The sequence below is a fragment of the Lissotriton helveticus genome, chromosome 3_1 (assembly GCF_964261635.1).
Source record: "Lissotriton helveticus chromosome 3_1, aLisHel1.1, whole genome shotgun sequence".
In the NCBI taxonomy this organism is placed as follows: domain Eukaryota; kingdom Metazoa; phylum Chordata; class Amphibia; order Caudata; family Salamandridae; genus Lissotriton; species Lissotriton helveticus.
Window position 1 is genome coordinate 319397355 of NC_136061.1, and position 14117 is coordinate 319411471.

General features: G+C 43.8%; 1 protein-coding gene across 6 annotated transcripts in view; it reads right to left on the reverse strand.

The window, feature by feature from the left end:
* LOC144822411 (multidrug and toxin extrusion protein 2-like) overlaps positions 1-14117 on the reverse strand; it is an 877798-nt gene that overhangs the window by 753184 nt on the left and 110497 nt on the right. For 5 of the 6 annotated variants that reach the window (XM_078679885.1, XM_078679890.1, XM_078679888.1 and 2 more), the window contains one exon: positions 1403-1504. The exons of the other annotated variant lie outside the window; for it this stretch is intronic. In XM_078679885.1, the coding sequence (XP_078536011.1) occupies positions 1403-1504 (102 nt within the window). The remainder of the gene's footprint in view (positions 1-1402; positions 1505-14117) is intronic. 6 annotated transcript variants of the gene reach the window in all.

Here is a 14117-nt window from a genome sequence, read left to right on the forward strand (position 1 = left end):
TGAGGGAGGGAAGACGGTTTAGAGACCTAGCACTTGACGTTTGAACGACGCCACCTTAAAAGACCCAATCGCTAAAAGAAAAAATGTTTAGCGATAACAGAGTACCTTGAACAGAACAACACAGGGGAAACAGTTATGAAAATGATATGTGACACCTTTAAAACAGTAATTTATCTAGCTTTCTATTCCCTTGAACCTTAAATCTGGGAAATGTAAATTTCGGCTCGGGACCAGACAGGAAAGCATTCAAACAGTGGGACGATAATAGAAGCAATACGCTATGAGACCTGTCTGGCAATGGGAAAATTAGATGTTTGAGATAATTAAAAGAGAATATGACATTACAGAAAAAGAAAGTTTGAGATGCATCCAAATTCAGCCCTGGGTACTAAATAAGAGTTTTCAGCAGGAGGCAATGAGAAGCCTACCTACTACGGGAAACTCTTACTAACCACAGACATGGATGCTCATGTCACCTTCAAAATATATAATCTATTGAAGCCTGAGATGGAATAGCAGGAAGAGCTCCTATATGACACAAGAGGTTGTCTTCTCAGACCACGAGTGGGGCATTATACTGACACATACAAGTAGAGTAATGCAAAAGGAATTGATGCAAGCAGAAAACATAGGTGGCACTAAAGACCTGCACTGTCCACCGAAACATGACCGACTTGTGCTGCAGATAATGTGGGCAAAGAGGAACAATCTCACATATTTTGTGGGGAACCCCAAGAATGTAAAACATTTTGGAAGGATTTGCTGGACAATATTGATACGATCACAAGTATACAATACACCAAGGGTGTGGCAATATGGTACTGGAATGGGCACCTGATATTGTATGGGGAAACAAGAACACTATTACAACCCTAATGAGGGTACATCTCTTATTTGCAATACAAGCAAGCTTAGCTAAATGTAACACAATTGCCCCACCAACAGCGACAGAATGGTATCAAAGACTACGGCGAACTGTGGCAATGGATAAAATACTACACGATAGGTTACAGAACCAGTTTGCAAATATTTGGGCTCCCTTGGAGAGTTTTTTTTCCAGAGGCAATAGTTCACTCACATGCCTGCGGGGCTTTAAAAAGGATACCCGAAGAGATGACTGATAGATTATTTCAAGCGTTTGCTAAGATGCTTCCCACAAACAAAAGGATTAGGTCATTTGCTATAGCCAGTGTACTTGTAAACTCTCTATTCAATGTTACTCTGGAGGAGGTGAGGGTTGTTGGGTGGGGGGGGGGGGTAGTGGGAGATTAACGAGTTTTGTTTCACTCCCACTATAATGTGTTTAAACATCAATATTTACTAAAACATAACAATATCGCAAATAAAGTTAAGTTTGCTTATATCTTCTCTAACAGCTATCACATTTCATAAAAATACTTACAGCAATTGCAAGGGTCACAGAGTCCAGCTCCACCTTTCCAAGATGCCCACAAAATATCGAACTTGTTACACTTATCATAAAGACCATGAATGTTGAAAGAAACTAACAGTGGGAGACAAGAAAGGAAAAATAGTTATTACTGATAAAAATGTACATACCATGTATACAACATGATCGCAACAATTTTATTTTAGATATTATAAAGCGTAATTAAAAAAAGAATGTCATTTTACATAAGTGCTGAAAATGCACGATCCAATCAAGGGATCACACAGTACACTGAAAATAGAGCAAGAGGTTTCAGTGTTAATACAAATTAGGGTAAGTGGGTTTTAATTGTTTGCTCAGTGGCAGAAAACGTGTTGCCCAGTCAATGGGGGAAGGAAGAAAAATATAAAGGTCGATAGAGTATCCACCAGAAAGATCATTACCACACGCAAGTAACTTTGCCTTCTGAAGAATACTTCAATCTTCAGAATCCTCACCTGTAGAATACATTTCATAGTAATACCCTCCCACAGAAGAGTTGATGGTTGGTTAGTCCATAGTAAATACTGCAGAACGGATCTGGCAAAGTGCCATCCTTATGCACTTCAAAATCCAGGCAGTACTGCTTGCCTAAGGTGTGTAGGGACTTCCATTTTGCTGCATTGCAGATCTCTATGGGAATGCCTCTGGCAAAGGCAGAAGGGGTGGGTTTGGCTCTGGTGTAATAGGCTCATATTTCTTCCAGGACTGCCTTCAAAGTCAAAGAGTAGAAGGTTTGTAGGCAGAGGATGTTCCATCTCGAAAGAGTCCTAAAAGCATTGTCTACGTCTTTGAGTGAACATCTTTGCAAGGGCTAAAACTCTAGAATCACCACTAAAAAAGTTCAAACTAAATTAAGGTCCCATTGAGGCACAACAAAACGGATTGGAGGATACATATTTTTCAACCCCTTCGTAAACCTCAATACAACGGGGGATTTTAAAAGGGATGGGAAAATATGTAGTGCAGCGAAAAGTTCCTTTTCAACTGAAATGTGTCCCCCAATGCTCCCCTCAAAGGATACTGAAGGGCACAGAACTGCTGGCATTGCGCAAGGCCCAATCAGGTGAATAAGTCACCTGAGGACAGCCCCACTGGGTAAAGATGTTCTGGACTACTTCCAGCAGAAGTCACCACTCATGATCATCAAGATTACGCCGGCTCAGGCTGTCGGCTCTTCCATTCAGAGACCCCGCTAGTCTCTGTGTTAATACTGTCAATTTACGAAGTCTCTGCAGCTTCTTGTTGAGAGATTTTCCAAATTTCATCATAAAAGGAGTATGAGAAACGTTTCTGACATGACTTTCCGGGACCCAATAGAAAATCCCTTAAATCCATATCTTCTGATAGTAAGGATAAGCGTTGTTTCACCTGTGACAGTTTCGAGGTTTTTAGCCAATCGAGGCATAACTTCCCAACACTATGATGTCACTACCCCCGGATGTTCTCTTTGTACATAGCGTTGGTCTGGCCTATGGATATTAAACTCTTCAGTGATAACCTTGAATCTTAACTGACATCTATTCGTGTCCGTAGGCCAAACTAACTATCCCTTCCATTTAGGGTCTGATGAATTGTATGAAACTGTATGTAAGAAGTCATCTACTGTATCCCCATCATGTGTTGTATAGTTTTGTAACCCCCAAAGTGTATAGGTGAAGGAATCCGAAGTGAGCTCAAATCCTTGTTCTTGACTAGTCCAAGACAGGTCTGTTGCACGGTGTCATTCAAAAAGATAATTTGCTGTGGGATGAGGCAAGCGCGGAATAGTGCCTCTGTTCCCTGAACCCGCCATTCCTTTGAACCCCAGGCTGATTTTATGTCTATAGTGTTGTTGCAGAAGTCGAAACCCTGTTCAGACAGTTGGAAATTAAAGATGCAGAATTTGTTTGGTTTTTGTTAGATTATTTTTCTGTGCAGTTGTTGTTGCAGCCTTATAGTAATATGAGGTTAGGTCTGGAATGTTAAACCCTGAAAAATAGCAAAAATACTGTGCGGAATGTTCGTGAACTACTTTTGGTGGTGTTGGGCAATGTTCCCATTGGTGGTACGTAAAAACATTCCCTGGCATACTGGATTTATGTAAATAGTGATGGTCATAATGTTGGTAACAGTACATACTGTCAAAATCAGTTGTGTCCTCTTACATTTCAACGCTTGAAAATGCAGCGGATTATTCCAAATCTGACATTTTTTTAAAACTTTTTTTTCTTAGAGTTTTACATAGCGCGAACTAGACCCGAAGATATTGGGTATCAGAGCAATAGCACTAGTTATGTTACACAACGACACATTCATTTTTGTTAGGCACGGGAAGATTAAGGGATTTACCCAGAATCACAGGATGTGGAGCGTTGTTGCCGAGATTCGAGCACGGTTCCCCAGCTTCTACGCCAACCACTCTAGCTGTAAGGCTACATCCTCTCCCCCATATTATTTACAGTTTCAAAATCCCAATCATCACAAAATGTACTGGAGGTAATGGTAACATTTAAAGAAATGTTGAATACATGAGGTATTTTCAAAAGCTATGTGGGACCAAATACATCATAATCAACCCTGTCCCACACTACACCATCAGGAATTGGAGCGGCTGTAATGTTCACGAAGAACAGATCTCTTTGTTCACAATGAGATGAAGCATGAGGTTTCAGGACAAAGTTCACACTTGAAACTGCAGAGCATTCTGGGAGATAGTGTCCATTCATGAGCAAGCAAAAGATAGTCACTAGGCCAATCCAGAATAGAAAAAACTGTATTCCAGTAAATATCCAGAATTGCAGCCATGGTGAGACTATGTAAGTCTTTTTTGGAAAAATGCAGAAATCATGAAGTTGTTGTTTACATGAAACTGGAGCAGGCGTGGATTCAGGTTCACTGGGATCAAGAGAGAAGGTATCAAAGTGTATAAAGTAGCCAGATGCAGTTCGATCTATCTTTGGTAGCTCAGCAGGTTTTGTTGAACAGGCAGATGTTTCTTGGAGATGCATATTAATGTAGATATCAGTGGTAGGTTGAATTGATACTTGTCTGTCATTTATGTTTTGATGTTCAGTTTGAAGAGGAAAGAGTTCCATTTCAATGTTGGAAAGTTCATTAATTTGTATTGGTGACTTCAAATGGTAGGAGTCTTTCTGTCTGAACTTCCTGTATGGTAGCGAGAGGAGAGGTGCGGCTACGCAGGAGCCTGCGCGGCCTGCTATTCATCATCGGCCACGTAGCGTGGTTTGATCAGATTGATGGAGATGAATATCTTTTCTTTTTTGCCGGCAAGAGGTGAAAGAAATTCTGTTCTTGTTCCTTCGAGAGCCAGGCCAGGTACAGGCTTTCTGTATGACGGCTCAAATTCTTTCTTGTCCACAATCTTTTCTTGGACCAGATTCCCGACTTTAGGGATCCAGGCAGGTCTTGCCGTGATTGATTTGACTTACCCAATGGCGGTGCATTTTACTTGCACTTTGCTTTGTAGTGCCCGGAATTCATTAAGATCCTGTAAAACAGCCAAACGATTATTGATGTCAAATGGTTTTTCATCCGCCACTGTGCTTTCACAATCGAGAACAGGTACCCACATTCTCGTCCCAAATAGGACTTTGTAAGGAGGGACCCCTCCTTGGGAACTTCTTGGCATAATATTGAGTGCCCTCTGGACCCCATATAAGTGATTGACCCAACTACCACCCAAACCGAATACTCTTGCTGTTAAAGATTGCTTTAAGTCTCGGATTTTCCTCTCCACGACCGTATTTCCCTCGAGATGGTACAGAGAGGAGTACCGAAGTTCTACACCCAAACATCCTTTGGCTTCCTTGTAAGCCCTAGAGCTAGAAGTGGGGCCGCAGTGAGAATGTAAACTTTCAACTGTATGTCCCCATAAAGACTCTCACATCTTTTATAACAGTTCGAGCATCAGCTGAGCGCGGAGGCCAAACCCATAGGAATCTAGAACATGAATCCACTGTTACCATGATATACTTGTAAGCCCCATCTGATCATAGGGGGCTGCAGTGGTCCAAATAGACACAAGTGAGTAGTCTGTCTGATATCAATAAGGGTGTTTGTGCTGGGCGTGCTATGGGGGAACCCTACATCTGCTGACAGATGGCGCACTTTAAGCCAAAATGAATTTTCTGTTTTGTTAATCCTGGCCACCAATAGCGTTGTTTCAGTAAAGAAACTGTTGCAGTAACTCCTGTGCATGCAGAACCCAGACCCTCATGTGCAGCTAGAATTAAACCTAATCTGCGATCCATGTTTGGTATTACTCTATCCCACACTCCTGGAATTTGAGCATACGGAATGTTATTTGCATCTAACTTGTAGGAGTACTAGAGTGGAAACCCTTTCCGTGAGGCTGTTTTTTTTGCGTGAAGCAATGACAGCTACCATCAGCTGTCTGTCTATTCTTATTTTGGAATGAGTGATTGCAGCTACGGCAGCAGTGCAAACTGCCCATTTTGCGGCTTCTTTAGCCAATGAATTCCCTTCCAGTTCATTTTTCAACTCATCTACCTGTTCCCTTCACGATTTATGCTTGATTGTGCAACCTTTTGAGCCTTTAACCCCATTCTGACCACAGTAGTGAAGCTAATCATTGTACCACTGGAATACTCCTGGAAAGTGGGTCCTCGGGTAACTAAGGCACAATCATCTGGGCCACATCCAGAGGATTGTGTGTATGCTGTACCTGCGCTATGTTGTTGTAGAGTATGAGGAAGCATTCGGCATTCAGCGACTTTAGTCCCATACTGCATGATAAAAAAGTATTTTTCCCTCCAGGCTTCTAGGCTCTTTGAATCTCTAGCCGAGTACAATGTCAGAAATGTGCTGGCTGACTGTCCTGAAGAAAATGAAGTCTGTATGATTAGGCATTCCGGGGAGGAGGGAGCCGAAATTGTGAATCTCCTCAAGTACAGATGTAGCATCATGCCACTTACATGCTAACAGCTGGAGTGGAAGTGGGCTTATCCCACACTGTCAGGAACTAATCCAAATGGGCATAATTAAAGAGCAGTAAAGGTTCTATGTTAGGGTTTGCCAGCAGGAGGAGCTCAGTGAGGACATCGGCTTTACCTCTACTGTGAGGAGTTGCAGATCCAGTGCCTTAGGTGCTTTCTATAGGACTGCATGGAATGAGAGCACTTCTGGCGTAGGGGGCCCAGTCAGGAAATTCCATCACCAACTCAGGCAGAATGTCCAACCCACTGGCTGAGGAGCGGCCTGTTAGTTCATAAATCTATCTATTGTCATCATCATCATCTCCCAATGCATATATATTCAAAGGGCCTGAATCGAATACAAACATGTCATCTATTCTGTTCCTGTATTCCTCTTCCCCAATGGGTCTCTGTGCCTTTCTCCTGGATCTGTTTTTTTTTACCTCTGGTGTCGGAGGTAGCGGTTGAGGTAGCGCCGTCCATGGTGCAGGTGGTTGCAGCAGGTTGTATCTTGAAGTTCTCATACCCAAACCAGGTTAAGACCTCGGAGGCATGTGCCTCTTACCTCCCAATTTCATTTATAAATATTGTATATCTAAATGATTGCAAGGTATTGGCCACCCTCTTGACTAAAGTGATAGCACTGTGATTCACCCAGATTAGAATGCCATAATGCCAGCCAGAGAACCACAAACAAATGATGGACGGAATGCGGACAATGCAAACATTCTCCCCCAGTCAAAAGATCTGGGATAAATCCATTGTTCTTTTGCCCAGTACCCCACCATAGTTTGGACCCAGCCATATGCAAATCAGTCTTGACCTAGTGCCACATGGAAACAGTCCAGACCGAACTGCCAGGCCAGTACATCGCTGGATCGGAAACAAGCATCCTGGGACCGGTCTCTGGGTATGTCACCCTTCTACAGCCAGGCTAGCTTGATTCCAGTGGCACAGTGAGCAATGGACCCATGTCTGGGCATACCCATCCCACTTAGGGTGAAAAGTTTTACAACAAACAAATGATGGACGGAATGCTGACAATGCAAACATTCTCCCCCAGCCAAAAGATCTGGGTTAAATCCACCGTTCTTTTGCCCACTACGCCACCCCAGTTTGGAGAACCCAAGACACCAGAAACAATATCAAATCCTTAGTTAGTTTTACTGCCGACATGTTGACATAGTTGAAAGAAGCATAGAAAAAAATATGTGGAGGTTCTGGGCAATGGGGAATGGCAGGAAGCCAGAATGTCCCAATGTAAAGAACAGGTTACCCCCCTTCGGTAACAATATATCTGTAAGAGACATATATTAGTTATAGATTCCTTACCTTAGAATTACCCCCAGGCGTCAGACTAGATCCGGAGAATTCTTCTTCGTAGCATTACCCCTACCCGCTGGTAGGTGGCGTCGGTCGACTCTGTGTTAGTCGTCGGCATCGTGATTGCCAGGATGACGTCTCTGTACCTACTTAGGCGCCGCCCCTGCGTGCTGACATCCATTCTTTTACACGCCAGAGGCGCAGAGCCATGCAAGACACTGACCACTGGTGCACAAAACACAAACTAGGGCCCAGAAACGGAGTCCCTAACTCTAGATTCAGTTCGCAGAATAGGGAGGCTGGGTGGGGAATCTAAAACTAATATACGTCTCTCACAGATATATTGTTACCAAATGCAAGTAACTTTCATCTGAAAGAGACTATTAGTTATAGATTCCTTACCTTAGAAAAGACACACCAGGAATACTAACCCCGGAGGTGCGTCTGCGAACAAAGTTCACACCAGAAAGTCCTGAAGAACAGAACGGCCAAAGAAGCCGTCTCTCCTGACTTGAGTATCCAGGCAATAATGTTTAGTGAACGTGTGCAAAAATGCCCATGTGGCTGCCTGGCAGATGTCATTAAGGGGGACTCAACGTCCCAAAGTAGTAGAGGCTGCCGTCGCCCTGGTGGAATGGGTGCGCAGTCCTACTGGAGGCTCTTTTCCCACCAAGGAATAACAGATCTTAATGCAAAGGACGACCCATCTCGAGATAGTTAGTTTTTGCAGTCTGACCTTTCTTCACGCCCATATAGCAAATAAAGAGTTGATCGCCCACCCGGAATGGTTTTGTGCAGCCCAACGCACATTTTGGATCCAGAAGTTGGAGTCTCTGCTCCTCCTTGTAGGGATGCGGGGGACGGGTAGAAAGGGGGCAAAGTGAAGGTCTGTCCTATGTGGAAAGAGGTAACCACTTTGGGAAGAAAGGAAGGTCTAGTTCTAAGGACAACCTTGTACAGATGAACAGCAAGGAAAGGAGGTTTAGAAGAAAGGGACTGAAGTTCACTCACCCTGCGAGCAGAAGTGATGGCAACCAGAAAAGCAGCTTTTAGAGTCCAGAGTCTGAGAAGACAATTATGTAGTGGCTCGAAAGGAAAAAACATAACGTAAGTCAAGACCAGATTCAAGCTCCACTGGGGCATTACGAAAGGAATAGGATTAAAGAGGTGAGGAATGCCCTTAAGAAATCTATTTACAATAGGAGACTTGAAAAGAGAAGGCCGATCAGGAAGGCAATGAAAGGCCAAAATGGCACAAAGATAGCCTTTAAGGATGCCCAGAGCAGAGCCTTGCTGGACAAAAAAAAGAATGAGAAGGAGAACCTCTGAAAGAGGGGCAGAAAGGGGATCCACGGTCTTTGCTGTGCACCATTTCACAAATTTGTTGCATCTACAGGCATACACAGTGTTAATGGAGGGACGCCTGGCTGCCAAGATAACATTACAGACTTCGGGAGGAAGGTTGAAAACTGTCTGTGGTAAATAAATAAATAATACCTCTCTTTTTGACTAGACATATATCATAACAGATAGCTCAATAAATAAGAGTCAAGATTCGAGGTAGTAGGAGTTTTGCAGGTTTAATACAGCATAAGGACAGGAACAGGACAACCTGCATAGGAATAGGATGACAGGGCCCAGCAGCTGCTGGGGCTGGATCTGGGATGAGCGCGCTGACTTTTAATAACAATACATGAGCATATATACATAACGCAAACACATAGCATTACATTGCAGTAGGTGTAGCAGTGGGTGGAGCAGAAGGCGTGACGCGTAGCAGTCGCGAAAGATAAGGGCGAAAAGAGGTGTAACAGGGCGTATACATAGACATGTGATGCAAACGTAACAGAATATGTCATGAATAGGGCGGAAACCATGGAGGGGGCTACCTAAGGAGCCGGGACCTCTAACCTGATGGTGCGCGCAAACTAGCAATGACGTATCACTAGGAGAAGCTGGGGGCTTCGAACTCTGTGCTAGGAGCAGAGACTGAAGTCTGGAGAGTCAGGGCGACATGTACCTAAACAGTATCTAGTATCTGATGTTTAGAGAACATGTTGATATAAACTAGAAGTTAGGAGGGGAAAGGCTGACTTGATTCCAAGACTGGACCATGCATTATTCTACATGTAGTGCGTGATGAAGAATATTAAATGACCATTAAATGCAGTATTTCTCTAACGTGGAGACGTGAAGGCTAGACAATGACGGAAACTATTGATGCGATTCAGTAGTTTAGGAATGCAGAGAAGGAGGACTGAACTGATAACTGGGATCATAACATATTCTTGGCAGACTCAGAGACTGAGCCAGGCTGGGCCGGGCACTGCGAGGTAGGGAGTAAGTGAAGGGTCGAGGATACAGGTGGGGGCTGTATCGCTCCTCAGCGAGGCTTCAGGAGACAGGAGCTGAATCTGGTGTCCAGGCCCTTTTGAGGCCTAGAAACGGAGACTTTATAATAGAATAACGTGCACACTGAGAAACGTGGCAACGTAGCTTTACATAGGCCTGATATTCGTAGTATTCACGAGAACTGGAAACTGGCATACTAGAGGTGGACACAACTATAAGTGCGTCTTTAATCGAACATGGGGAATACATATGCATATTTAATCATGCATACATAACATATGATGGATGACACGTAGGGACACAGAACATGGCAAAATTTACTTTTCCACATTCCCTCCTTGTCACTACGTTTCCATCAGGAAACATCAATTTTCATGATACCGTCTATCATTTCATACAGTATCATTTGCTCGTCTCGAATTATCCTGGAACGGGATTTAGAACGGGGCTTGGGACTAGGAATACAAGAGGTAGCACAAATGCCGCAAATCGCAGGGCCACATTGTATACAGAGGCAGCAGCTGAATATGATCGCTACTGCAATACCTAGAAAGGACAAGACTTTCCATCCCCAGGCGGAAATTATATTCCAGAACCAACCGGACCATGTCCAGGTGCCTGGATCTTGGTGTAACAGATGGGCAATTTTATGGAGTCTGGTTATAGCTGAATAAACAGACGGCGCGTTATTTGGAATGAAAATGCAGCAACTAGATCCGATGACTCTACAGGCCCCGCCCCTATCGGCCAGTATGACGTCAAGGACGAGACGATTCTGTAAAACGACAAATCTCATAGCAGATTGCTCTTCGGTTAAATTACCTAGAGCAGAGGCAGTCTCATTTACTACAGCTTCAAGGGTTCTGGTTAACCTACGGATCAGTTTACTATTCTGGATAGGTCCTATAAAGAAGAAGAAACCTCTGTTGAAATCTGTATACTGTTCTAGAGCAGTTTCAGTATAATCGACAATTGGGGACTCCCTTCTATGTCTAATGTGTACTAGACGTGTATTTCTGTGATAATCAGATGGGGCTAGAAAAACAGGTGGCAGTAGGAAGGCAATGTAACAGGTTCCCTCCCAATCGAGGGGCAGACGAACATATGCAGTTTGACCACAAATAAAATAAGAATGACGTGAAGCTTTGAAGATAGATTTCCCACTGTCACTATACTTGACAATAGTAGTACAATCACTATGTCCTACATGTACAGAACCATAATTACGGACACATAATTCGCCTCTGACTGGTAGTACTGAAATAGCAGGTAAGTCTGGAGTAGTATCAGACTGAACATTCAAGACCATGAAATTCGAAGAATAATTACCTAAATTATACACTTCATTTTCTAGATCTAAACCTGTTCTGTGGGGAAGACCTTGTTTGTCTGGAAAACATGTACTGTTAAGAAAAGACATATCTGTTGAGGATGACGTTAACGTGGACCATGCTCCACACGAACCATTATGTGAGAATGGATAAGGAAAAAGTGGCAGAACTCCCTTCGGTGTCTGGAAAGGGGGGAGTCGACCACACACCCAACAATTAGTGGCATTGCTGGTCTGGTGTGAGTAATGTAACATGCGGATGAATGAGTTATTTCGCATGGCGAGGCGGTAAGAGAGTTCATGAGGAGGCAGATCACTAAACGTGTGCTCTACTGTAGCATTAGCAGACTTATTTACATGAAGAACTGGGAAATACAAGAAAAATGCATAACTGGTGCAGGAAATCATAATGCTGAGAAATAATATGAAACATAGAAAAACGATACATCGGATTGAGTTTTGACTAACTCTCTCACTATGGGGGTCTATTTTATATATGTCAGAAACAGTCTAACCGTTTCACCTAGGGGAGGACTTAGACAATCAAACTGACTGACTTATTTTACTAGACCGGAGTTTTAACTTATACTCCTGTTGCGGAGTTTTCTCTAACAGGGGAGGGGTTGTAGCAATGTCTTTTGCGGGACAGTCCTTGAGAACAATGCTTTGGCAATCCTTCAAATCCTGGGAAATGTTCTTTAAGACGGGTTTCAGTCCATTAAAAAGTTTGACATGAGAAAGGTGCACCCAGCCTTTGCGTCCTTCCAACTTCACGGCTGTACAGGTGGTGAGGAGGACCTGTCGGGGCTCTTTCCAACGAGGCTCCAGCGGACTTGATCTGTCAAAGTTGCGGACCATCACCATGGATCCTGGAACGATTTCATGCGGTGCCACCTCGGTATTGTCTGGAAATGCGGCGGCAACCTGTGAACGACAAGAGTTGAGGGCAGACATCAAGGAAGCTAGGTAATCTGTCAGCATATTACTTGAAACATCGGTAATACTTCGGGGTCTAGGAGTACCCCACATGTTAGGGGGGCGGCCGAAAACGACCTCATACGGGGACAGACCTGATCTGGAATGTGCGACCATGCGCATATAAAATAAAGCGACTGGCAGAGCTATCAGCCAGTCCACACCTTTTTCTTTACACACTTTTGCAATACGGATTTTCAGAGTCTGGTTATGTCTCTCTACGAGACCGGCTGCTTCAGGATGGCGTACACAATGAAACTTCCACTGGTACCCTAACAAAAGGGAAACATGCTTCATGAGTTCAGATGAGAATGGCTGGCCGTTGTCAGAATATACGACTCTAGGGAGTCCATAACGGGGGAAGAACTCACGAACCAACTGCTTGGCAGTGGTCGCGGCTGTGTAATCTGGGACTGGATATGCTTCTGTCCACCTGGACAAAGCGCATACAACTACAAGGACATACTTGAAACCTCGACATCGCTCCATCTGAATATAATCCATCTGGAGGACTTCAAAAGGGTGGTCAGGGGGCTGGAATCCACCTTGTTCCACCGGGACACTTTTACCTGGATTAAACTGACAACATATCATACAGGTACGGACTTTCTGCTTGGCTGCAGCTCGTAAATGCTTGTTGAACCAAATGTTCTGGATACTGTCTAACATGGCTTTTTCTCCTAAATGTGCTGGACTATGTGCGGTATTAATAATGACTTGAACCATAGAGTCGGGGAGAAACCATGTGGCTCTACCCTTCGTTAACCATCCTTGATCTGTCTGGACCCCTCCTTGTTCGGACCATTTCTTGATTTCTTCGGGAGTAGCATGTAACTGGATATCTATGACATCTTGTGTAGGGTCCTTAACTGTCATACATGTAGTCGGATCTGGAGTATGTGTCTGTGTCGGATTAACTTGAATGTCTGGAGTCTGTGCTGTAAGCTTGGCTGTGCGATCTGCTAGATCGTTACCTTGAGAAATAATGTCAGTAACTTTCGTATGTGCTTTGCACTTCATGATAGCAATAGATGTCGGCAAATGTATGGCATCTAACAGAGCTTGAATAAGGAGACCATGCTGAATCTTGGTTCCATGAGAAGTCATGAAACCTCTCTCCTGCCAGAGCACTCCGAAGTCGTGTACAACTCCAAATGCGTAACGTGAATCTGTGTAAACATTAACTTTTAAGTTCTTGGCGTGTATGCAGGCTTGTGTCAGAGCAACTAGCTCTGCTGCTTGAGCGGACAGGGTATCAATACGGTGTGTTTCAATAACTTCAGTGTCAGTAGTCACTGCATACGCGGCGACTAGTTCTCCTGTACTAGTTCTCATACATGAACCATCCACATAAAGTGTCAGGTCGGGATCTGGTAACGGAGTATCTGTCAGATCTTGTCTTGGCTTTGTCGTAATGTTAACTACTTCCACACAATCATGTGTGGCTGGATTTGAATTAACTGATGGTAAAAATGTAGCAGGATTCAGGATGTTGCAGCGTCTGATTTCTATGTGTGGCTGGAACAGTGTCAATTCATAACCTGTTAAACGTGCAATTGTCAAGTGCTGAGTTTGTGTTCGGTTCAGAAGAACTTCTACGGAGTGTGGAACTTGTACTGTCAAGGAGTGTCCTAAGACTATGGAATCACTTTGTCTGATAGCTAGTGCTGTGGCTGCAACTGACTTGAGGCACGCAGGCAGAGCCTGGGCTACAGGATCTAATGTGCTCGAAAAATAAGCACAGGGCTTGTATTGTCCTGCTTGATCTTGT